The sequence below is a fragment of the Lathamus discolor genome, chromosome 10, assembly GCF_037157495.1.
Source record: "Lathamus discolor isolate bLatDis1 chromosome 10, bLatDis1.hap1, whole genome shotgun sequence".
NCBI lineage: Eukaryota > Metazoa > Chordata > Aves > Psittaciformes > Psittacidae > Lathamus > Lathamus discolor.
In genome coordinates this window covers 4,159,196-4,184,897 of record NC_088893.1, presented here as the reverse complement: position 1 = coordinate 4,184,897, position 25,702 = coordinate 4,159,196, and the positions used below count along the sequence as shown (strand labels likewise).

Sequence of the window (25,702 nt, the reverse complement as noted above, 5' to 3'; positions counted from 1 at the left end):
TCTATTTTATTAATTTCTAAATGTAAATTGGAATTTCACAGCTTAGATGAGAGCCAGAGAAAGGAGAGGTACTATAAGTCACCTACTCATTTTGGCAGCACTTTTATATGCAAATTCTAGTCTCCTGGAACCTAGCACTCACACAGGAAGCAGAAACACAATGGTTGATCCTCTGAAGCCACCATACATCTTTGCTGCTGATCACTCCAAGCAAGTGAAATTAGAATAGCTACAGTGTTAATGGTCACAGCACACCACTGCGACCCAGTCATAACACTGCGGGATACATCCACTTCCAAACTTCCAGGCATATCTTCTAGTTTCTTCACTCCTCACAGGAGCTGAGTAATGCCGTGTATTCAAAGGCAGCCAGAGCAACATCTAACACTATTGTTGCTGTAGCTACGCCACCACTTCAAGCATTCGGTGCCTTTTGCAGCCATTACAGCCTGCCACGAACGGTTGTCAGCATTTCCTTGCTAGCAGATTTCATAATTTGCCTTGTGTTCTGATTATATTACTAAATCCCAATTTGCATGTTTCCACATTCCATTTAATTGACACACAGCGTTGTTACAATGTCTGTAACAAACCTTAGTTCTCTCTTTCCTATTTCTAGTCATCAACAGTTTTACACACATTCAGTCCATTGTTAAAACTAACGAGTCCACCTAGCTTGATTCACATTTCTATATATCAAGCTTCTCTAAAAAATGGGACTAAATAATTGCCATAATCCATCACATCTAACAAAAAGCTACCACTAGCAATACTGAGAACCTACTCCTCCACAAACAGCAGAAAGCAATGGCTTTCTCATTGTGATGAACATGTGTTCATCACAAATACATGCAGATAAACACCTACAAGTATGCATATGGCTTCCTTGTCCGTATTAAGATACTGCAGGAATAGAAATGGGAAAAAAAAATGAACACAGGAGTTAAAGTGATGCATTAAAGGAATTACATCCTTAAAAACACTACTGCGTATTACAAAAGGAGGAAGGAGAAAATAAAACAAAACAAACCTCCTCTCAGAAGAGTGTTTCTTAAACTCTTCTCCAAGCTAAATAAAAAGTTCAAGAATGAATTCACAGGAAAGATTTGGTGTTTTAAAGGAATTCATGGACAGTGAGTATTTCCTATTTTGTTCCAGTAGCTAATGCATTAACAATTCCTGTGTTCAGACGTTCTAACATGTTGAGAAACTGTGTTGAAAGTATGCAGGCAAACAAGAACAGAAAATGGAAAGTAAAACTTTAAGAATTCCTATCAGTAGAAACACAAGTCAAGATTACAAGAATGGATAAAATCAATATCTATAACTCAATTCTGGTAATAAGAATGAAAATGAAAGATGCTTTATCAGAAATCAATGTTCTTTCTATTTTTTTTAAATCTCTTTTAACAGTCCTAAATGCAAAGACAATACACTTGTTTCTACATCTTTAACTGGGTTACACAGAAGAGAGAACGCAGGCTTGACACAGATTACATTCCACCATTTAACATTTTCTTAGTTGACCCTGACTCATACGTATCCAAAATTATAACATGGATTTACAGCTGGATTCTTCAAAGAAATCAAACCTACTCCTTGTGCAACACTGGCATTATACTACACAAGCCTGCATTTCCTGACAGATCATGACCCATGTCCCAAATGCAAACCTCTAGAAAGAAGTCTCATTACAGGTGTGTGCAGGTACCTATCTTCTTTAAACAGTAGCGTAACAGGAAGAGTTCCTCAGTTAGGGGGGAAAAAAATTACTATAGTCTCAATATTTCTTCTGGCATCTGCCAAATTAACCCCTGCTGCTAACATATGTCTCTTGCTGCTGTTCTTCCAAAATCAGCAAGTGGTTTGCATATGCTGAACATGCAGTAGCTATGTCTACAGCCACAGTGAGCAGAGGACCTGGATTTTGAGCCAAGAGACTGAAACTCCATTCCCACCCCTGCCAGTGACCATCTGTCTGACCTACTTAGATTTTCTACCCTTTGGAGGAGATCCCACAGTGTTCTGCTACAGCACGAACTCCTAATCAGGAGTGGAGCTCTAGAGAATACCAAGACAAAAGCAGCAGTGTGAATACAAACACGCTTTATTGTCTGTTCAAACACTCTATTTTCATTTCACACCAATAAAAATCAATTCTCCCAAGGCTAACTAGAATACAAATTTTGGCATAATGTCAGTGGATATTTCATGCCAGCTTAGAAGAAAAATCTAGCTCCGAATACCACAAGCTCAGAAACGCTAACTACGATAAAAATGGCATGTAAACAGCTATGTCTTAATTAAGTGATCTCTCAAGCATGGGGAAATGATCGGGGAATTTTGGCAATTAGGTTTCCCAAAAAAAAGAAAAACCACAGTGATTTAAGTAATTTTCCACGCATTTTTCATGTAAAATGCATTTTTACATAGAAATGAAACAATTCTAGTGAAATTTTTCTTTGGTAGCTTAATAGGGAATTTCACAAGAGGCAGAGATTAATCTGTTACATCCCACTATACAAAGGAATATATGCCAGGAGAAAGTTTCTTATATATAAATGACACTCTGAAATCCCATTGGGGTGCTTATACAGGACAAGACGATAATTTCTTTCCCTCTGCTATTTTTAAATAACGAATTATCAGATGATCTAAAAAGAAAGTGTGAAAAGTTTAAGATTTCTTGTCCTCTGATCAAGGACCTATTGTCAGAAGGCAAACACTATGTAAATGCCTGTGAGTGTACTCACATGTCTTGTTAGAATGCTCCTAAATGTTATGGTGAATGTGCATAAGCAGTTGAAAGCATCAGTCTTGATACATTCAGCTACTCAAACACCTAAACCCTCTAAAGTGTCACCTCATAACCCCTCTAAGCTGTATTATCGCGTGAGAATGGGAACAAGAACTCAATGCCTCAACAAAAAAAAATTGTCAATGTAATTTAAAGGCTTCCGAAAGTGCTGTAGTGCTGTGGGCTTTCTAATGATCACGTACAGTAGCAGTCAACAGGCCTGTGCATCCTACCTGACAACAGCACTCTAGCCCATGACAGTCTACAGTGAAAACTTTGGAATGCCTGGGAATACATACCAATGCATTCAGTTTAACCTCAAGTCTCTCAAAACCAAGTTTCACTGGCTTTTTTTCTTTTTTTAAACACATTTTCATGTTTTCACAAGTCCACATCCTTAGCAAACGCTGTGAACATCAATGGGCAGGGGAAAAAAATTACCAGTATGTGAAATCCAATTGAATTATAAAGACAATACCTTTGGGACTGGAGGCAAATTAACTGCACTGGAATTGTAGTGATCTACACAGAAAGAGACCAAATACTAAGGCCTGGAGGAAAGATGGATAATTTGAAACACATGCAAATGGAAAGACTTGACTGTAATTAGCAATACAGTTAAATATAATCCACATTCATGGCAGAAAAAAATCCAACCTGTTGCAGATAAATATGAACTTTAGTTAATGATACTGCTGGCAATCTTACCTTAATTATCATGCTGCATCTTACTTAGTTATGCAATACATAAGCTTTCATTCTTGTAAATTACCTTCTCCCTCCTTGCATGAAGCAATGAATCAGGCACTGTCTACACCCTCCACACACAGCTGGTTTTCTACCCAATTAATTTTAAAATCAATTGTATTTAACAGAAAACATCTTTGGAATTTTCTATTTTAAACCACAATAATGTACAAGAAAAATTACTTGTTTGCTATTTACTGTGCGCAATATTGCAATCGCACAGCACAGAAATTCTTTTATACTACTGTAAGAGGTACTTAGAATCATAGAATAGTTTGGGTTGGAAAGGACCATCCAGTCCAGTTGTATCATCCAATTCCAACCCCCCTGCCACGGGCAGGGACACCTCACACTAAACCATGCCACCCAAGGCTCTGTCCAACCTGGCCTTGAACACTGCCAGGGATGGAGCATTCACAGCTTCCCTGGGCAACCCATTCCAGTGCCTCATCACCCTAATGGGAAAGAATTTCCTCCTTATATCCAATCTAAACTTCCCCTGTTTAAGTTTTAACCCGTTACCCCTTGTCCTGTCACTGCAGTCCCTGATGAAGAGTCCCTCCCCAGCATCCCTATAGGCCCCCTGCAGATACTGGAAGGCTGCTATGAGGTCCCCACGCAGCCTTCTCTTCTCCAGGCTGAACAGCCCCAACTTCCTCAGCCTGTCTTCATACGGGAGGTGCTCCAGTCCCTGATCATCCTCGTGGCCTCCTCTGGACTTGTTCCAGCAGTTCCATGTCCTTTTTATGTTGAGAACACCAGGACTGTACACAATACTTCATTGTGTGCACAATATTTAATTGTGTATTGGACTTTTCCTACTTTTTAGTGCCTCCACTTAAACGTGTTCTGGAGTTTCGCTATAGCAATTGCAGCCCAAAGTTTAAAATCGAGTAATACAAAAAGAAAACAGAAATAATAAGAAAAAAAACCCTTAAATTACAGTTAGATATAAAACACTGATTATGCCGAAGTTGACTTCCTGCCTTCAGTAATGTGGTGGTGAAAGGACTTGGGTGAAAGGTATGAAGATCATCACCCAAAATAGAAACTCTGTGACTAAACACCTTAACAGATACTGTGGTAACACCACTGAGGCAAAAGTAACATGGCTTGCTGGGCATACTGTCACGGGCGTGACAACTTTGTAATGGAATGGTCTCATGAAAAAGAAAATATACATACAAGAGTCTATCTGACCCTGACTGGGTTGCACTGGGGGTGGTTAAAGTTATGCTTGCGCCCTCTTCTCCCACCACGGGAAAAATAACAAGAAGGAGATTGTCAGGTTCAGGAATGTATAAATTATAAGCTCTACAATTGCAGCAAGAAGCAGTTTTGTCCTGTAACTTTGTGAAAATACTGAAGTGTAAAACTTTCAATGAATGTTCCTTGGTTAACAATATCATGACTTAATTTCTCAGTATCAAGCATAGTGAAAGTACCTGACTGAATTCTAGTAAGATCAGAAGTTCAACAGAGTGCATTATTATAACCCAGGAGCCTCTAAGTTTTGTGACAGGACATTTTTCCTTCTCGCCTAAATACTACTCACCACAAGAAGCAGAGATAAAATTAAGACTGGCACTTCTGACCTTAACAGCCATAGCAGTAAAAGCAACTGGCAATGCAATGATGTGTCACACAGTACTTGTAAAACACATAAACTACAGCGAAAAATGTGAATACAGAACTAGATCTGCTTGAAAATCAGCTGCTTGGTTCTGCTCTTAATAGAGGATCAGTGTCTGCAGATATTCAAGCTATAGCTATGAAAGCTCCACTGATTCAAGCAACCTTGAGTCCTACACATAGTTAAAGGAAAAAAGTGACACTTGAAATTACTAATACAAATATGGGTTAAAATATACCTAATTTAATCTAAGCAATAAAACCAACTATTTTACTTTCTAGATTTTTGTCCAGGAAATCTATAATGGTCTCAAAACTCAACAGACACAGATAATTATTGTTATACCTTACAATATATGTTTCAGGCTCAACAGAATGCAACACAGGTCTTCAAGTACAGCTGAATTTCTATCTGTCCTAGGTAGTTAGAACTGCAACACCCTTCTGGCAACACAGAAGGATGAGATGAGAGCAATCCTCTCTTACTCTGCACTCATGCTCAGTACTATTTGCTACCCATGGTTAAACTGTCAAGTTCCTAGAATGATCTATGAATTGTCAGAAACTGAACATCTGACAAAATGGACATCTGAGTAGCTTATGTGCCTTCAACGTTCTGGAGATCTTCTACACAGCAGTAAGATGCTGAGAGAGAAGCAAACCATCTGGTCCACAAGAGAGGAGACAGAGCACTTAGCAGGAAAGATCAAGTCAATCACGTAAAACTGAACTTCTCTGCTAGGATTCCTTTAGCAGCAACTCCTTTCCATGACAAAATGAAGGAAAACTAAGCACAAGGCCGATGAAGACATTTCTGTACTACTTGTTACTTCTGCCAGTGAAGGAGGCCACAAAGTTCTGAAGAAGGTTAAGAAACCTTGTAATTCCTGTGACTGGGAATGCTGCACTGCAGCTGAGCTATACTACAGCACAATCAGGCTTTTTTAGCTCTGCCCAGGCAGAGCCCTTATATAACAAAAGCTGTGTTCTTAAGGTTTCACTTTAGAGCTTACAAAAGGGTTGAAAGGATACATGCAGCTCATCCATCTAGCCATTATGGCATAGGAAAAACACACAAAACTTCCTCTGAGACCCACCGGCTCCTGGTTCTAGGCTAGGAGTCATGCTTTGCACAATAGCCATCTTCAAGAGGAAAATCCTCTCCAGAGGTCAGACTTCTGGCATTCATAGCCTCTCAGTATTTGTTTCACTCAATTTCAAACATGAATTGCACAAAAAGCCAGTCAATATTTTCACACCTCTTCATTTGAGGCCTGAAAGGCACTTTATATTTACCTTGTTTTTTAAAAAGGTTGCTGCGCACTATTTCCTTCATGGACTGCACCTTCTGCTTCTGCAGTTTCACTGGTGGGATGCAAGTATAAAATTCATACAGTAGCTGACTGCATGAGAAAAGAAAAGTGTCATAAGTACCATATAGATTAATTCATCATGTATTAATAAAGACAGGAAAAGCAAAAGATCATATCTTTCTAACCATTTATTTCTTTTTAAGGCTTAGATTTATTTACCGTATCAAGAACACTGATCAGTAGCAGGTTAGAAAGAAAACTTTCAAGAGGAACAAGATGAGGATGAACTAGATTTTGGCTGTGCTTACAAATGTTTATTACTTTCCAATTTTTTCAATAGAACAAAGATATTTTTGTGTGGAGGAGGCAATTGAGCTCTGACAAATAAAGATAGATACTTATTTCAAACCGATACAATCAGCTTTGGTTTTCTGGACTAGGACTTACTCAAGGGAAGGGCAGGGAGAGAGAAAAAGAGATAGACTGTTCCACTTGTGCAATTAATTCACTAATAAATATTCAATAACTCACTAATAATTATTCAATAAATATTGGGCTGCCATAATAAATTCATTCATTATGTGAGTCAGGCAAGAACTCTGTGTTAAAAACATACACCCTGTGTTCCACCACTGTCTTGATCAGTACAAACCGACACAGTTTTGTGGAGTCAAGCTGATCACCAAGAATTCATTGTTGACAGCAGCCATGCATCATATACACCATGTGATTCATGTACCAAATGCTCAGAAGCAGCTCACCTCAGTAATTTGGCATCAAAGACCATTTCAACATCATGAAGAACTGATGGTATGTACTTCAAGGCAGCAACCTGAATTGATGTAGAGATCGTATTAATTTTGTATGTTTATCTGCATATACAGCATGTAACAATACAGAGCACACCACTGAAACAGATACACACAAAACAAGCAAGGATCATTTTGTTCTTTCATCAGACTGACATTTTACATCACATTTGAATATTAATTTCTTTCACGATGGAGTACACAGTCACACAAGGGCCCTTATGCTGGGGATACACAGAGGAACTTAGGCATTCAATTAAATCCCATTCAGTTCAATTCAATTCAATAGTACCAAGTGGATCATATTTTCTTTTTAGAAGGCTGGAAGGGCTAAGACCCTCTTTTGTAGGTCATACTCTCTTTGCAGACCACTAAGACTGTCATTATGATGCAAATATGTAAACCAAGCACCGATCAAAGCAGAAGCTTTTTGATCATACTTAGTACTGATTCCATCTCAGGAATGTGCCGTGCAGGAGGCACAAGTCAGAATAACAGTCATCTCTCCGCCCCAAACCTATTCTTTCTGGAACAGATGAAATGCAGCATCATCCCCCTAAACAGCCATCTGAAGCTAAACTACCTGGTGGTTTAGCTTATCCTATTGATTGCTGAGGTGTGTTTTGACAGTGTAATGGAATAATGAAAACCTTAAAAAGAAAGAAAAGTAAGAAACAAAAAAAAACTTTGGGCTAACTTAAGGATGTTAAGGCTAAAATCCTTAAAGACTCGCTTGCATTACTCTGTCTAAAGTTCTGTTGTAGCTATTCAGCCTTTATAATACCTTTTGAAAGCACAGATGTGAAAAGTCTTGCAATAAAAAGCAGAAGCATTACACATATATAATAGTTGCTGGGCAGATGTCCACTTATTTCTCTACTTATCCTTTAGATAATAAGAACTGTCTACAATGACTTTTACATCCACAAAAGGACCTGTGATTTAACCAACTAACAAGCTTGTATTTCTTGAATACATGAGGATATGCCATAGCTCTTGGCTGAGAGTTGCATTAAATACATTCCAAGCAAAAACTGACTCTGTGGTTTTACAAATATATTTTGTAAAATACTACCGAATTACTCAAAATGGAAAACCTGGCCCGATTAATATAGATCTGGTAGCACATTAGCTCCCTCCCATCTTTCTATTGCAATAGGTCATGTTCAGTAGATCCTTTTTATGGAAGTTCAAATCTGCATAAAGACGCTGCACAATCGTATCATGCTTATCAAGCTTATCTTTAGTGAACCTGGTTTTATCCCTCACCCCCTTCAAATTTACCTTAAAGCTAATTCTATGAGCCCTGCTAATTCCTGCACAAAGATCCTTTTCCCCCTCTGAGACAGCTGTACTCCATCTGCTGCCTGCCAGCAGGCCCTGTGTTGCGTAGACTAACTCATGACCAGAAAACCCACAAATTCTGCCAGTGACACCAGGCTTGGAGCCAGGTATTGATCTGCTGGCTCCTTGTTCCTTCCCACATCATTCCCTCCAACACTGCTTGTGCTCCGGATTCCTTAACCAATCCCCCCAGGGCCCTGAAGTCTCTCTTGATTGCCCTCAGATGGCTTCTTGCAGCTTCATCACTGCCTACAAGTCATTGAATCTCAGCCACAAAACACAAGAAAGCATCCAACAAACTCTTTGAATTTACATTTCCTGAGATTTTATCAGCAGTGGGAGAACGTTACTATGAATACACAGCTGAAACAGCAAAGACCAAGGAAGAAGTACTTTTCTTTCCAGTTACCAATTTGAAATCTAAGTGTGCTGATGGTTTCACAAGCTTTTGGTTTTGTTGCTAAATGAGCAGGTGTCTACTGCTTCCTCAATAGCTACCAACATCACAGTGCTTCTGTACCAAAACTTTCAACAAATATGAGGCTTTCAACAGGAAGCTTCCGATGAAGCACATGCAGCCTCTGTATCTGTATGACAGCAAATTCCTTGATAAAAACTTTCTTCTTTATTGGGTGTAGGGAGGTTAGAATAAACACAATCAGAGCACAACTTGCTTTGGCTCTCATTTAGGCTTTTTAAACACCATAAAGCTTTTTGTTGCTGTGAGCTTCTGTGAGGCTGTATAGAGTATTTCAGACTGACTCGATGTTGGCTTAAGTTGCTTTCAGACAAAGTCATTCCTCTGCAGATTTCATCCCCACAGTTCAAACCTGGGAAAGTCAAAGGAGTGTTTAGAAGCTGTTGCCACTTCAGTAAAGAGATTGTATCTCCTACTGATCTTAGGCATTATCAGCTCCTTGAAATAGGTTGGAGAAAAAAATTCTATGTTGTTTGAATAAAAAAAAGCAAAGCAAACCAAGACTGTAAAACATCAGAGCTATTTATAACCCCTCTACAAATACCTGTGGTGGACTAGAAACATAACCTAGACCCAGTTTTACTTCAGTAATGTAGTGTTCCTTGCTCTTCACACATCAAATACTATGAGAAGATACTGTATAATAGCAGCACCTTTACACCAATTCACATTGTGAAATAAAATGAGAAAAGAGAAGGCCACAAAACACTTTGGGGAGTAATCCAGTGACACTTTGTCTATTGTGCTGTCTCTCTTCCCACATATTCCCTAGTCCATACCCTTAGGAGGAGGGAAATTGGAAGGATACAGCTGGCACGTCCCTGCAGATCTGTAGTACCAACTGCAGGACAATAACAAGTATATCCCCTGCGTTATTTTAAAGTCCCAAGTTTCATTTGCAGTAATTACTTCAAATGATGCGCTATGGACACAAGTGAGCACTGCCCTTAATGAAGTCATAAAAATCTCCCACGAAGCAGTACAAGATGCTCTGCGTTCTTCAGACCTTAGAGATAAACCCACAGCATTGCAGAAAATTGTTTCTTACATATAACATATACTATTACATTTATTTTCACCTTTACTCCTGACCAAGCTTATTTTTAGCCCTCTTTTGTTACATTACATTATACATATTCATGAAATTTCAGTACCCATGAGATGAAAAGAACATTCAAAGAAAGCATCAGTGCTCTTTTTCTTAGTCTAATTTTATTTGCTATCAAGGCAGCTTTAACAAGTTACTGTGCCAACTCTATTGTACACCACAATCAAAGTGCCACTGCCAGTGCCTTTCGAACCATATTCTCTGTTAAGTAATCTATGCATCCTTGTACTGTTTTAAGCTCTTAGAATCTACCGCAGCAGTAAGGATGGGTCAAAAACGTGGGCAAAAATTTAGAAGATAAAGGTAGCATCTTCACATTACAATATTTTCCTACTTCTCAATATCACAGTCAATCTCCTTCCTGTGTCTTCCTGACCTTGAGACTGTGTCACATAAGGTTTCTGAAAACACACACAGTCATTTGTAAAACCAGTCCCTAGTACTGAGCTGGGTGTAGCTGGGATTTGCAACAGAAAAGACTGCCTCTAGGTCAAATATGATGTGTCAGCTGGGGGAGAGAACTGGGGCCAGATTTGCAATTGAAGGTTGAGAGCACAAGCTTGTCAATGACAGCGCACACGCACAGACTATCAATCACACATCACCAGTATGACCTTATGAAAAAAAAAAGAACCTGAAATTTAAAAATCAGTTATCAGATTTAATTCCCCAGAAACAGAGGTTATTTACATAGACAGAAAATACATCTGCAGAAAATAATGTTTGTTCCCTGAGAGCTAAGAGAAAGTAAAGAAGGTACTAACACCTCCCTACTCCCTCTTGCCCCCAGAATCTCCCTTGACCAAACTGCAGGCTTTAGAAATAAACTTCCAGGTTCCCCGATTTCAGGAAGTCCAACTTCATAATTACAGACTTCAGGAAAAACTATCTTTAAAACCTACAAATATTTTCCAGTAGTGGCTACAGAGAAGCAACTAATAAATGAAACAGAGCTGCTATATCATCCCAGCCAAAATAAATGGATAAGGTTTAAGTCTAGTACCTAGGAAGATGAGTGCCACCACCATTAGGTCAGTACAAACTCAGAAATTATTGTTTTATATAATGTAAAAAAAAACCAAACAAACAAAAAATACCCCAAACTGTGAAAAACATCGTAAAAAGCGCACACTTTGCTTAAAAGATGCACATTCATACTAGTGAATTTATAACATTCCCGGTCTTGACTACAAGGAGCAATCTCTTTATAAAGTAACATCCCAAGACCTGAAAAGAGTTCACTCTCCAGTTCACACGGTTGCTTTTAAACCTCAGCGAAGTCAGGATATTGAAATTCTAATCCTAATTGTAGTGAACTGACTTCCTGCAATGCTGAAGTTGAGAAGCATTCTGTCTGTATCTTTAAACAAAAGAAGTAACTTCACTGATTTGAGAATGACCAGCTGGAAATTCAGTCTTCAGCTGTCCAAAGCTGACATAAACAGTACTGCAAAACAGAAGCAGATATCAACCCTCCTCAAAGCTCAGGCAGTAAAATCAGTCAAAGCATCTATCTACTGCAGCCAGCTTGAGAACAAGAGATTGAAAAGTTAGATTTGAAACTTTAGAAACTTATACATCATGTAACAGATGAAGAAGATCTTACTCTGATGATAAAACTAAATTGAAACAATAAAGAGCTCCTGGCACTGACTGGGCTGTTTCATATAACATGTAATTTTAAACCCCATTTTTTCCTGACTGAATTAATATTCAATACAAGCCTGAGTCTGATTGCTATCAGTAAAAATGACTGGGAAATCACTACTGACTATAACACTGAGTGCCAAGTTTAAAAAAATAATAAAGACCATTATTAGCGACGAACAGACATTTCAGGTTTCAACAGAATTCTTTAAATCTGGTACAGCTAACCATCAGAGGTATTTGGAGAACCAAGGGTTAAATAAGAGTTAAGATTTCACATTCTGAGGCTGCAAACTCTGCATTTTAAGTCTCAATATCCTGGGAAACCCAATTACTTGAATTTTCTCCACAGCTCCTTAAACTTTCTTGTCTGTTATCATCAGAGTATAATCCACTTGAACTCATTCAGTTGATCCTAGCAATCTACGTTCCCCTTTAATTAGTATCAATGATCACTTCAAATTTAAGGCTATTTTGATACTCTGATTATTTGCCTATTTTTCCAATAGACTTCGTGAACTTTCCTCTCTGGGTATGCAAAGTGTAACACCTATGGAGACATGTGTATTTGTAATAGCTCTGCATAACCACCTTTCCCTTACCCTGCAAAGTTAACTTTGTACTACTACATCATCTATCACTGTCATGCCAAAACTTACTATGGGGCAGGGGGGAAGAAAAAGCAGTGTTGGCTTTAGAAAGAGGCAGACTTCGGAAATTACTTCTACCCCTTCCTGCTCCATCTCACCCAGTGCAGAAAAGATCTCCATTTTCCTGGCCTGTTATGGGCAATTCATATTCACCTACCACAGCAGGAGTCTCAAGTATCATAACTGAAGTCTCTCCAAACAGGCACAGGAAAATATTGTCCATTGTGAAAGCTACTATGACTGACATGCCCATGGAGTTTACAATGGAGTGGAACGTTTTTATTTTACGCACCTCCAAATTATTTCTAGTATAAGCCATACCAAAAGAAATCAAAACACAAAACAAGAAGTCAAGCCCAATAAATAAAATTATTACATAATATAGAATACACAAAGCATCAATATTGCAGTTGTCTAGTAAAATCTTCTTCCTACTTTATAGAAAGCCTTGATAGTTTTCTATTGTAATGCAGAACCACATACCAATTATTTGCTATTAATGATCTTACTAGCTCTTTCTTTTCTAGTTTTCTTGACATCAGATTCCAAAGTGTTAGAATAACTAAGACTGACACGAATGCGAAGCCTTCATCCTACTTTCAGTTGTTGTTTAAATGACATACTTCCGAAAGGCTGATACTATCTTGTTTACTTTTCAAACGAAGATGATGGAATCCCTGTTTAGCATTACCTGAAGAAACTCAGGAATGAAATATTCAGCTCCCACTGACGGCTTCACTTCGTTAGATTCCCTGAAAGATTCCAGCACCTGTGTTTTGTTCTTTCACTCGCTACATTCATACAGCCACATAAATGTATCTTCTCCTAACCTTTTCAACTTAGGCTTCAGACTCTGTTAGGCAACTCAGTCTTCCAGTACAGGGGAATTACAAAAGAGACACAAAAAATAAGTTTCCCACAAGTGTCTTTTCCTCAATTTATAAAGAACAAAAAGCCCACAAACCAAACCATAGAAAACGCCAAAGCAAACCTGTTGTTTACACACACCAACCTGCAACAAAATGGCAGTTTTATATTGGCTTTTCATCAGGTTGTTGATGGATTCAAAGAGTCTCCTCATAGATTCTTCAAATTCTATTTGTTCTTTGCCTTCATATAATCTGTTGAGACACATCAGGTTATCCTTTCAGAAACAGAAAATGTCATAGTCCTAGATGTACCAGATTTAACACTACCTTACAAATACATTTAAAGTTGATCCAAAATTATGTACCTAGGTGTTTCACCAGTGGGTTATATCTGCTATTCACTGCATGATGTAGAAATTCTTCATCTTGAACACAACAGAAGCATTTCCATTTCATTTAAAGGCCTCTAACAAACGATACCTCCCAGATTTGAGCTTATGTAAGGACGTTGTTTCACTTTCAAAGTGACTTGTGTGGCAAAGGTACTCTAAGATATTTGTCACATATTCTCACTGCTTGTTTCTTCTGTTATTGCCATTTTTTCAAATAGTTATATTTACCGTACCCATAAACATAAAAGTCTCTATTTGATGCTCAGAAGTGAAATAGCACATTTAAATTAAGCTCACTCCATTATTTCTTTATTCCCTGTCCTAAAGTCTGAACCTTTCAGATTCTCTCTCCTGTATAGTTCATACTAGCTATTAATACTAAATGCTGCTTCCATGAACAGCAAAAACCACGGGTGACATGGTAAATTAATTACCTGAAACAGCTGTCAGAAGTTAAACAAGCTAAGCAAAAAAGTGAGGCAGCAAGAGAAGCCAGAAATGTGTGTAGAACACTGAACTGAATGCCGCACCTATCAGAACACTGCCTTCTCTATCGGAGGAGAAAAATCCTTCTTTATCAACTCATGTATGCCAGCATGATGTTCTTTTCTTTTCAGCTTGAAACTTGAGATCCTTAAAGGACCTAAAGGCAAATTAAGAGCTTTTGTCTACAGCAAGGAAAAGTCAAAACTGTTATTTATACAGTGACCGGCAAGAAGCTTTGAGGAAAGGGAAACAGTTACACTGTTCAGGCCCATGACCTCTGCACTGATCAAGTTGTTGCTTGTCAATGAGATTAAAGTCAGTACTTGGAAAGGAGCCCCAAGATCCAAAACATCATCTGCAGAGGAAAAACATACATAATACTCACTGCTTGAGGTACGGCCCTACTGAGGTGTGACAGCTGAACAAAAAATGCATACCCAAAAAACTCAGATGTGAAACGCATCTTGAAACAAGTAAGTTTTAGTGCAAGCACACTCACATAGAAAAGTTATCTCATTTAGTATCGAGTCATATTTTGGGAGCTTGGGTTTTGGTTGATTTTTTAAAAAGTACTGGAGATTGTGGCATGGGGGCTACTTAAGACTGGTTTTCAATGGGAATTAAGTAAATGGAAGTTGTAGCAATGTGACTGTCTCTAAGTGTTCATTTAAGTTACTTGACTAATACACTGATACTTTTATTGACTGTAAAACATTGCTGCAAAAGTAAAGGAAGTTTCTTAAGCCTATTGTTTTAATGCAAGAGGAAACTGGAAGTTCTCTTGACTCAACCTGTGGAGCAAGGAGGGAGGCAGAAGCATCACACAACATGTATTAAACATGCTTTTAAAATTTCTACTAGGATTCATTGTTCCGGGTAGAATCACATCTATTTCCTGACTCATGATCTAGCTTCCATTTAGGAACAATTTTCTGTGTTAAATTTCAACTAAAATCACTTGTTCTGAAAACAAATTTTAAAAAGATGTTTAATTATTTGCTTGGAAACAACCTCATCCGACAAGTGCACATGAATTTCAGCAATGAAAATATACACAGGCCAATGAAAGGAGGAAAGTAAACATTTCATGTTTTCAGGGTCTGTATTATGCAAACCTTTCACTAATGTATATGACCTTTCAGCAAAACATAGTTACTGAACAAACAGCTGCGAGACATAACCTTGGTTCAGCTGACTGGAGTGAAAAAACAAATCTGCTTTCATGACATCTCTGTACAGCTTCCACAGGACTGATTGAATGAATGTAAATTAAAGCAGAACTTGGTTATCATCACTGTATCTGCCTGACAACGAGATAAAAAAGTCTCCCATTTCATGTCTAACATTAGAAATCATTATTCATCTCTTCCCTACACAATTTCCACTCTGCAACGTCTCTTACCTTTCAGCAAGGCAGCTTAGTTTCTGCAGCAGCCCAGCAAATTAATGAGAGAATGATCTAAAGATCTGTCTCTGCTCTATTAATTCAAAATATTTGTCTCCAAGAAGGCTAATGTCAACCTTTGAAAGTAAAGCACTTTAACTGTAAACCCTAACTTTTCTCATGGGAAGAAAATACGTTAATCCATTTCTTTTCCACATTTTCTTTATTTTCATGACCAGTCTGACAATAGGAGATTGTCTACAAAAAGTTAGATCACAATATCTAGAGATAAATAGAATCACCAATAGAATATACAGTATCAGATGATACTGTTCACTGTTTGGTTGTATTTGTCTGAAGCTACTGTTTGGAGGAGCTATTACTGCCTATAATAATAATTGTCCAACTGAATTTAGAGTTTCAGACCTCATTTGCCAGACTGTCCAATGCTGCTGCAGCTATTACTAGGAATTAAAATGGTGACTAAAGTACTCCCCAGAACAAAACCCTTCCATACAAAACATCTTCCACAATCCTCCACATGATGCTTCCTTCCCCAAAACTCTAATTGTCCCCTTTTGCCACAGCACCTTAAATTTAAAATTTAAGTTTAAAATAAAGCTTTGAAGTACTAACGTTCTATTCTCATAAGCATCATCTCCTTCTTTACACAGCTTTACACCATTTTTATGTGTGTCCATAAAATGTGTGTCCAAAACGTAAATACAAATTCCTTAACTGGAGATCTGAAACTCTAAATGCAAATGGACAATGATTACTGAAAGTTGCATTGTTCTGTGCACAGTCTGAGCTGCTGAACACTGTGATCTCAAGGACAAGCATCGAGCTTCAAGCCATCTGTCACATTTGGCCATCCATTGGGCTTAGGCCAAGTCACCTGACATGAAGAATAATCACCCTTTGCAATCGGCTGCTGTTACTGAGCAGTATCAGATGATGATGAACGTGTCTCTGGAACTTACACTGTGAATCAGAAAAGCAGATTTCCGAACATTCCCTCTCAAAAAAATATTCCAGCATGTCTGTATTTTGAGCTAGTTACCAGTCTTTATGTTTTATTTGTGAAAACAAAAGATACAGTCCTGTTCTGCAACCAACATTTTCTGTTTCTCAGCTTTATTTCTGTTATTGAGCTGCAAGTTAAATGGCAGTTGCCTGGGTACTTACTGTGAAAATAATGTCCTTGATCTAACAATGAACTTGAAAACATATTCCAGTGCTTTCAGGGTTCTCAGGATAGGTTCGCATTGCTCCCCCCGGCTGGAGGTATCTAGATAAGTCTTCAGAACACTCATTAATTTCCTGAAGTTATAACACATTTTAAAAATACTTATTAATTTCTTAATGAACTTCTCTCACTTGTTTGGCTACTCTAAATAAATGTTTCTGCTTAGTCGAGCACACCCCCCAAATGTTACGACATGCTCTAAATTAACTGCATGTTAAAAATAGTACCATATTCTGGTACACAGCAATATTGGCTTAAAGCATTTCTTTCATTTAAACACTTCCTTGCTTTGTATCCAAAGGCAATTTGTTGTTAAATACGCTACCTGATAAAGTGCAAAAGCTCATCTAAAACTAAGACCCTTAATTTATAGTTATAGTTTCATCTTATATGATTCAGCTAATAATGATATAATAGTGAGCTTTTTGCAGCTATGAGAATTAAGGGTGGTTTGATTTGGGGGGTTGCTTTTAGTTTGTTTTCTGTTTTTCTTTTGTGGTTTGTTTTTATTTTTTGGTTTTGTTTTTTTTTTTTTTTGTTGGTTTGCTTTGGTTTTCTTTATAGCACCACAGAAATCCCATCCACTACCCTAAGCAAAGCAAAGCACCCAACCAAACCAACAAAAACCAAACAAGCACTTGCATGTTGACGAAACTTAACAGTTCACCAACTGGACTGTTGAAACGTAAGTAAATGATCACAATGATACTTTGAACAGACTTGCATGCAAATAATAGCACTAAGAACTGCTTGCAATCACACAGAGAATATATACATCTGTGTGAATATATCTTTCTCCATCTGTGTAACTAACAGACACATCCTCAGCCCCACTGCCCTAGCCTAACTTACATCTCAGGACCAAAATATCCTGCTTTCAGCCTCTCAGCCTTCTGAGCACTACACCCATTGTGTGTTTCCATTTACTCCTTTTTACAGCTTCTCTGAGGTCACAGCTCAGTAATCTGTACTGAGTTGTAACAAAACTTATCCAACCTGCATGCAGGGGCAGTCCACTCAAGGTCCCTCAACTGTCAATGTGAAGTCCTGTGTAAAAGCTAGGTACAAATGGATAACTAAATAGGAACCGAACAACAAACAGGTCTTCTCCAGTTAGTATACTAACAGTCTGGCCAAAATACAATTTCATAATACATCACAATATGCCTGAGACAGTGTTTCCTTCCTAACTATGAGTTAGGTCATAAACAGCTATCTGTTGGTATTGTCAACTATACTTGAAACGCAGTTCATCTTCCACAATGTGCATGGAACCAATGATGCCAAGCAAACTCATGATATGGGGAATAGTCATAGAAATCATTTTGCCTCTGTGACTTTGATTAAATCATCAGAACCTGAAGTTCATTGGGCAAATACCAAGTTAAACTCCCAGTTAGGTAAATCTTAGAAATATTTTAAGCAAATAAGGCTGTCCCAAATGCCCACAGCCAACATTCTCTTCCTTCACAATAATATAAAGCATTAAATTAAACGTGCTTATTACATACAGAGTGACGGAGGACTAAAGAAGAGTATGTGCTTGAGCTTTCTGAGCCCAGTAATGCTAACTTCACCTTTCCCAGAATGTGAGAAAGGGTTGATTGTGCACTACTGCCTTTCAGCACAGCAAATTCATGTTCTAGTGCTCAAGCTGTGTGACATTTCCTGTTGAGTTGGAACTGATGCAAATTCAGCACAGGAAACTGCAAGACATTCTCAACTATTCCAATCCTTCAGCTAAAGTCTTCCATCTACTATTCATATCCCAAATTCAAGTTCAGCTTCAATCTGCCATCCCATTAAGCTGCCAGAACAAGTCTTCAGGTAGATTAAAAAAATACAACTATCCTGTTATAGCACTTCCCCAAGATCAGCATTAACTGAAGATGTTATCATTCCTCATCATTCAAAGCAATTTTTTCCTACCATAATCTGGGAAAACTTAGTTTAGATACAGTAAAATCCAGTATTAAATTTACTGTATAACATGACTGCAGAGTTTTATTTTCATTCTTTTCTATGAGGCCATGTCTTCCCATCTGGGCATTACCTGGATGCTCCAAAAATAAATGAAAGGAACAAACCCCACCACAAGCCTGTCCACCTGCCCACTGCCATGGCCATGTAACAAAGACTCCAGTTCACAGCAGACCACATAACAAACACCCAAATTCTAGTCCAGTGCACTAAACCTGCCTGGTGCAGCAGCTAACTGTGAACTACACATGAAGACTTGACAGTTCCCAGAAAACTTTTTTCCCCCCATGACTTTGTTTGCTGCAAAAGAAGACATGGAAACCTTTATAAACAGGTTAAGCACATCCTCAAGTCCTCACTTAAGGCATTCCAAGGCCAAGAATATAGAGAGGGGCTTTACAGCAAAGTATATTTGGACAAATTTGACAGCATACAGGTGAAGTGCTCAGACAAAATGAATATCAAAAGAATCATTTAACTACAAATTAATTACTCTCTGTCAGTCAACTCTAATCATATGTCTCTCTCAGAGGCAGGTTTATTTCCAGATAAGCAAATGGCAACATTAAAACAACAGTCACCATAAATTACATCGGAAAAGTCACAAACACAATTTACTTTGCTTAATGTGATGATAGAGATTCAGCAAAAAAGAGAAATCAAAGAAAACAAACTTACTTGTATGCCAATGTTGCACTAAAATGCTGCTGGATATACGCTTCCAGAACAGTGTTAAAATGTTGAAACTTACGGTCTGCGATAAGCCCTATGATATAGATCTAAACAGACGTGGACATAATCAGCATTTTTCATAAAGACATGTTTTAAATGTTAAATATTGATATTCTGAAATATTTTTTTACAATCTATTATTTAGGAGTTTTAAAAGAAATTTACATTTCAGTGAGAATAGCAATATTCCAGCTGTTCAGTAGAGATTTTAAAACATTCCCTGAAATAAACATCTTGATAGCCCATTCAGAAATACAGGATTCTTGACTCTGACAAATAAAATCCTTCAATGTTGATTCTTACCAGTGCATCAAAGACAAGAATATCGTATTCATTACTGTGGGAATGTTCCATCATGATGTTAAACAGGGCATCCAGCGTATCTTGTAGAAACTATAGAACAACATGAAAAGACAAATTGGCAACCAATATAACCTGTCCGTTCTCAGAGAGTAGACCTGGTTTCTCTCAAGTTTGAGTTTTAAAGGCCTTCACTGAAATGTCACTTATATTCAGTAAACTTTCCCAAGGATTTAGGCTCTAGTTTCCTTAATTTTAAGAGCTTACATCCTCAGACCATGAGCAGGAATAATAAATGCCTAGCTCAAAGTGTATGGAAAAGCTAAAAAACTATATAAATGGCATAACTTTATCTAAAAATGTATTCCTAGTTTCTTAGTGATACTGAGTAGTGGTTGCTAATGTCACATACACATGACGATTAGAAACACACTTTATATGTCTGTGGTTTGTTTCAAAGCTCACTTTTTTCTTCTAAGTTTTTCTTCTTTTAAGTTCTCCTTCCTCTTTCCTTCTCTCCAGAGACATCTAATGCTTGGATATGAAGAATAACACAAATGTAATAGTATAGAAATCTTTTGCAAACTGTCCCTAAGAAAGGCATTACACTGAATGACACTCTTTAAAGAAAGTATAATTGAGAGGCTGCCTTAAGTTCCTATCTTTACCTAGCTGACCTTCAATTTCTTTTTTTTTTTTCTTTTTGAAACTATGCAGCATTTTATTTCTGTCATGCTATGAAAAGACATGAAGAATAACCATTATGGAAACAACTACATAGAGATATACCTTCACAACTTCCTCTCCATCCACAATCTTCAGTTTTTCCAGGTTCTCCTGCAGCAGCTCTGGCTTCATACGCCACTTCAAGAGACCTAGTAACCCCACTAGAAGAAAATAAATGGACAGGCAATAAAATTTAAGATGTGATTTATCATCTGTACAAATGTCTGCTTTCTAAAGCTTCTACCCATTTAGAAGATACGTACCATTCTGAGTTAGTTTTGTAGAACAAACAAGAGTTGAAATATAAAATGCATCTCTTGAGCTTACTGAAAGCCCCCCTGCAATACTTGAGTTCCTGCCTATGGTTGCTCCTTTATTTTCTATGTGTTGACGTGTAGAAGGTAATGTCAAATAAGCATTGGCATCCTCCATTTTTTTACTGTCTCCCTGAAAAGCAACATAGCATTTATTACATATTTCACACCCTGGATTTAAAATTAATGTATTTTGTACTTCATAAGAAATAAACAAAAAGCTCTGTTCCTATGGGCTTAAATACATGAACTAAAAGACAAAGAATACCCAAGTCCCAGCATGACTCAGTACAGGTAAACCAAGAGTCAATGTCAGCAAGAAAGGCTGCAACTAACACGCAAGGAACATACTCCATTGAAATTATAAAGGGTTAATAGTTTTGAGGTACAATAAGGAACTATGAGGTGTGACATCAGCATCACAGTAAAAGAGCTGATTTGTCATTAAAATGTCAGTAGCTACAAAATGTAACAGACTATTGAGCATCACCTTCAAGACTGTACACAGGATATAGGCAACACAGTTATGATGTATGCATACGATTAAAGAAGAAAATAGGACAGTGTAAGGAAAGAACAGCAGCACTATCAAAGATCAGAGCATGGTAAGATTGTATTTAAATTACACAATATGCTGCAGTAACTGACACAGGTATCACAGATTTTATGCTGTTCAGTAGAATGAACAGTACAAAACCAGAGAACCAACAGGTATTTTTCACCCTTTATTTTATCAGGTTGCATGCCACAGCCCTCCCAGATTATTTTTCATCTCAACTTTTGATTCATACAGCAGACAGGAAAGCAGCTTTTAGACAAGGACAATAAAAATCATATTCAGTGCTTAGAGATATGATTTTTCTTCAGAAACCCTGCTCAGTAAAGTTCCCCCAATGAGTTTAAGAGCTGCCACTTAAACCTAAAGAACTGTCACAGATCTGACTCAATTGCAGACCCTTCGTCTACAATTGTGCATAAACAAGGAGCTGCAGAAACCATGATCTAGAATAATACTCTGTAGTTCTGTGACCGATTGTGTAGATGTGCAGACTACTTTTCAGACAAGAAGATTTACAATTGACTATATAGAGACCTAGACAGACAAAGGCAAAATCCTTATGCAGCAAGACAGCATGACTAACTCTTATGATTGTATGAAGATTGCCAAATAATTACTTCTCAGAATTTTTGGAACCCAAAGAAAGCCTTGACTCCTTCTTTTTGAGACAAGTTAGACAGAAAAAAAGAGAAAAGACTTGACATTTTGATCCAAAAATCTCTCAAAAAGTTTCAATGCCTGAAGGCAGTAAAAATAAAGTATGCTGTTTAAACTTGAGTTTTCAAATTACTTATTTTGAGAGGCCAGATGTATGACTTTGAAACTTTCAGAGCTTACAGTTACTGTTCTTAATACTAGAATAAGCAACATATGTCAGAAAAATCGGTCTCCGTCTCCCAAACCAACTAGGTCAACTCCATTTAGCATTTCTCATCTATGATGTCACTTAAAGGAAAAATTACTATGTCAATGAGAAATTAATTAGATGGAACTTCATAACCAACATTAGCCACACAGTCATAGAACATGATTGTTATTTTCCTGCTGGTGTAAGTATTTATCAACGTTGGTATCAATGAAAATAAATACTATTACACCGCCATAAACTTTTGTTGCACTATCTAAACTACTTGATGTAGTCATATTCATCTCGATTGTCATTAATGTTAAGGCAAACTAGCTCACATAAAAGATCACTAATACCTACAGTAAAATTTCTTCTGTATTGGAAGTGATTTCAATCAAATTCCTGAAACTTTCACTTTTGTACCTGAGTAACTACACAGAGCAGTTTCAAACAACCAATTCTCTAAGATTACATTGCCTGATTATTCATGTGACAAAGATTCTAAATAAATCAAAACATTTCGCTCCCCCTCTCCCCCTTCCAGGTACTGAGCTTTAGCATGATTTCCTCTATACTGTGGAAGGCCAAAAGCACAAACTTCCATAAAAATAGTAGGAAGAGTAGCTGTTTCTCATTGTGCTTCGAAACCATCTCTGCCTAATTACAATTTAAAGCAACGTTTACTCACCATGGAGCAAGTTATATTATTTTTGTTGTTGTTCAGATGAAAACCATATTTCTCTTTGACAGAATAATAGGAATTTCTTCACTAAGAAATCAAACAATGCAGGCAAAGACAACAGCGTGCAAAAAGGTGTCGTGGGGGATAGAAAAAAATTGATCCAATACCTTTAAGACTAACAAATCATGGACGCCATCCTGAAGAGTTGTTCCATCCTCCTTCATTAGTCTTATGTAGGCCATTGCAAAATTCTTTTCTCCTTTATCTTTAGCTACAAAGAAAAATATTTTCAGTTGACTGAAATTAATAAATTAATGAATGAATATTCACTCAAGTAAAATTCCCTACTTACACTCTTGAGATGACCTGTGTCTGAACATGAAGCGCAGATGTATCCTTTGCATGTCTTCAATAGGGAGTGCTACCTTTTTTAAAATCAGAAAATAACACGTAGAGTTATGGGGGAGGCAGAAGCTGGTTTCACATTCAACCAGCTCCTGTTTTAGAACAAATAAGCACCACTTCTGCTGGCTCCATGCCTTTCACAGCCCATTTAAAACTATCGAGCCTGATCACAGTAGCAAAAGTGCTGGCTGATAAGCAATTACCTGTTAGACTTTGCTCAAAGTCTAGCACCACCACAGAAATGACGCACTGAACCCAGTGAGTTAAAACACACAGGTGCTTGTACACTAGAAAATACGCACACTGCAGCCTTATTAGCTACCCTGTTAACTGAACCAAATTATGCTCTGTGAAACTTCTATTCCATACACATAAACTGACAATCAATTTAATAAACAGGTGAAAAAGGTATGAAAATTTAAGTGAAAAAATAGGTATAATTATAACAAATAACAAAAGAGCTCAACTGCATCAGAATAAGAACAAACTATCACATTATCATGTTTACAGTTCTGAAACTTTAGACTTGTATTCCCTTGTGTTCATTCAGAATTTTCCTTTAAAAACTTTACTGCATAACACTCCTTCGTATTAGCTACTTGTTAAGGTAGTTGAAACTAGTGTAGTTAAATGTTAATGTAGTTAAAACTAATACAGTAAGCAATGACCAGAATGGCTCAGTGTTTTCAAAGCAACAAATAAGTTTCTGCTCCAACTTCCATTCCCTCCCTGTCCTGCCCAATCTCAGCAACACACCTTGGTGTAATAATCATAGACTCGTCATACATGACAATATTGCTTTCCACAGTCATCTTAAAAATAAAATCATATTGCTAGCAAGCCTGAGACATGCTTTATAGTGCTGGAAGCTTATGAGCATTTTCCAGTCAAAGACTTTAAATCCAGATAATTACTGGTGTGCCTTAAAAGATATCCAAGACAGTTTTTTTCTCCCTAGTCACAATACTGGGGAGAAGGAATATGGGTTGTATGGGGTTTTGTTTATTTGGGAGTTTTGTGGGTTTAATCATGCAACTGGATCTTCGCATGTCCATTGTCTCACTGCAATAGAACAAATGCAATATTTCATTCTTTATGAGCCATGTTAGGACATAAGGTTATCTAAGAGGACCTCATTTATTTTGCTAAACAAAATCCTAACATCATTTTCTAGGCCAAATTTTCAGCCTCAGTAACCATGTATCTCTGACAACTGATGTATGAGTAAGGCTCCATCCTTACAGCTGTAGTCAGGAATGATTTTTATTTTTTAGGAAAAGATGATGCTGCGCAACTTTCTGTGTGAGGTAGAAAGAAATGAAGACAAAAAGGCAGGTGGAAAGTATCTACACCATACCTTCAATGTTTCCATCCAACGAGGCTGTTTGACTTGATAGTAGAGAACTGATCGGTATTCATTCACGGGTTTGTCCCCCGCGCCCAAGCAAACGGCATTCTTACAAAAAGGAGGGAAGAAACAGTGCTCAGTGGCTGATTAACTTGTGCAAATCTTTGAATGGAGCACAACCAAGAGGCCTGTTTGAGTGATTCTGTGACATTCACTTGGAACAAAATGCTTTTTACTTCCAACAGTAAATCTTGCTCTAGCTCTTCAGCTGAGACTAGTTTGATACCTAAGCACAGCCAGCTGGCTGCTGTTTAGTGAACACGTACCAGTTTTGATCTATGGATAATCAGAAACATTGAAATTAATATGAAATCATGGGTTTGAATTTATTGAGTTTTTAGGCTAAAAGGGAAAATCAGTTACTTTTGTTATTAATTGCATTCAACAGCATTTCAATTTAGTTCTCAAAATTGTTGCCGTAACATGTCCAAGGAATATTACCCACAGAAAGCAAGCACGAACTGAACATATATTTCAGTATGTAGACAAAGTGACAAATCCACTTTCTCCTAGTATTTGGGGAAAAGATGCTGATGGAGAACTGAACACGTATAACACTGGAATACAATATTTAATGCATTGCAAATAGGTTAATTTCTATAAGAAATATTTGGTATATGTGTTTTAAGCATATAACCTGTCAATAGACAGAGATCGCTGAAGTCAATTTAGCAGAGTTAACTTCTGTAAATGCAAGTCATGTGGTTAGGTGTTTTCATAGATATAGGTAGTGTTTTGTAATCAGGGTTACAACTTGTGTGGAGTCCAAGCATTACATGGGTTTAGGGTTTTCTTCATTCAAGCTTTAAAGATACCCTTAAGGTCAAGCATTTAATTATAGTTC

The 25,702-nt window shown here is 37.5% G+C and overlaps 1 protein-coding gene across 1 annotated transcript in view; it reads right to left on the bottom strand.

Annotated features, from left to right (window-relative positions):
- The window catches only part of DOCK2 (dedicator of cytokinesis 2), a 166,280-nt gene that overhangs the window by 115,328 nt on the left and 25,250 nt on the right, over nt 1-25,702 (bottom strand). The window contains exons 15-25 of the mRNA XM_065690729.1: nt 24,808-24,906; nt 23,398-23,470; nt 23,213-23,316; nt 20,907-21,090; nt 20,707-20,804; nt 19,921-20,010; nt 19,564-19,664; nt 16,845-16,979; nt 13,538-13,646; nt 7,251-7,321; nt 6,473-6,579 (exon numbers count right to left, since the gene is read on the bottom strand). Coding sequence (XP_065546801.1) covers nt 6,473-6,579; nt 7,251-7,321; nt 13,538-13,646; nt 16,845-16,979; nt 19,564-19,664; nt 19,921-20,010; nt 20,707-20,804; nt 20,907-21,090; nt 23,213-23,316; nt 23,398-23,470; nt 24,808-24,906 — 1,171 coding nt within the window. The remainder of the gene's footprint in view (nt 1-6,472; nt 6,580-7,250; nt 7,322-13,537; nt 13,647-16,844; nt 16,980-19,563; nt 19,665-19,920; nt 20,011-20,706; nt 20,805-20,906; nt 21,091-23,212; nt 23,317-23,397; nt 23,471-24,807; nt 24,907-25,702) is intronic.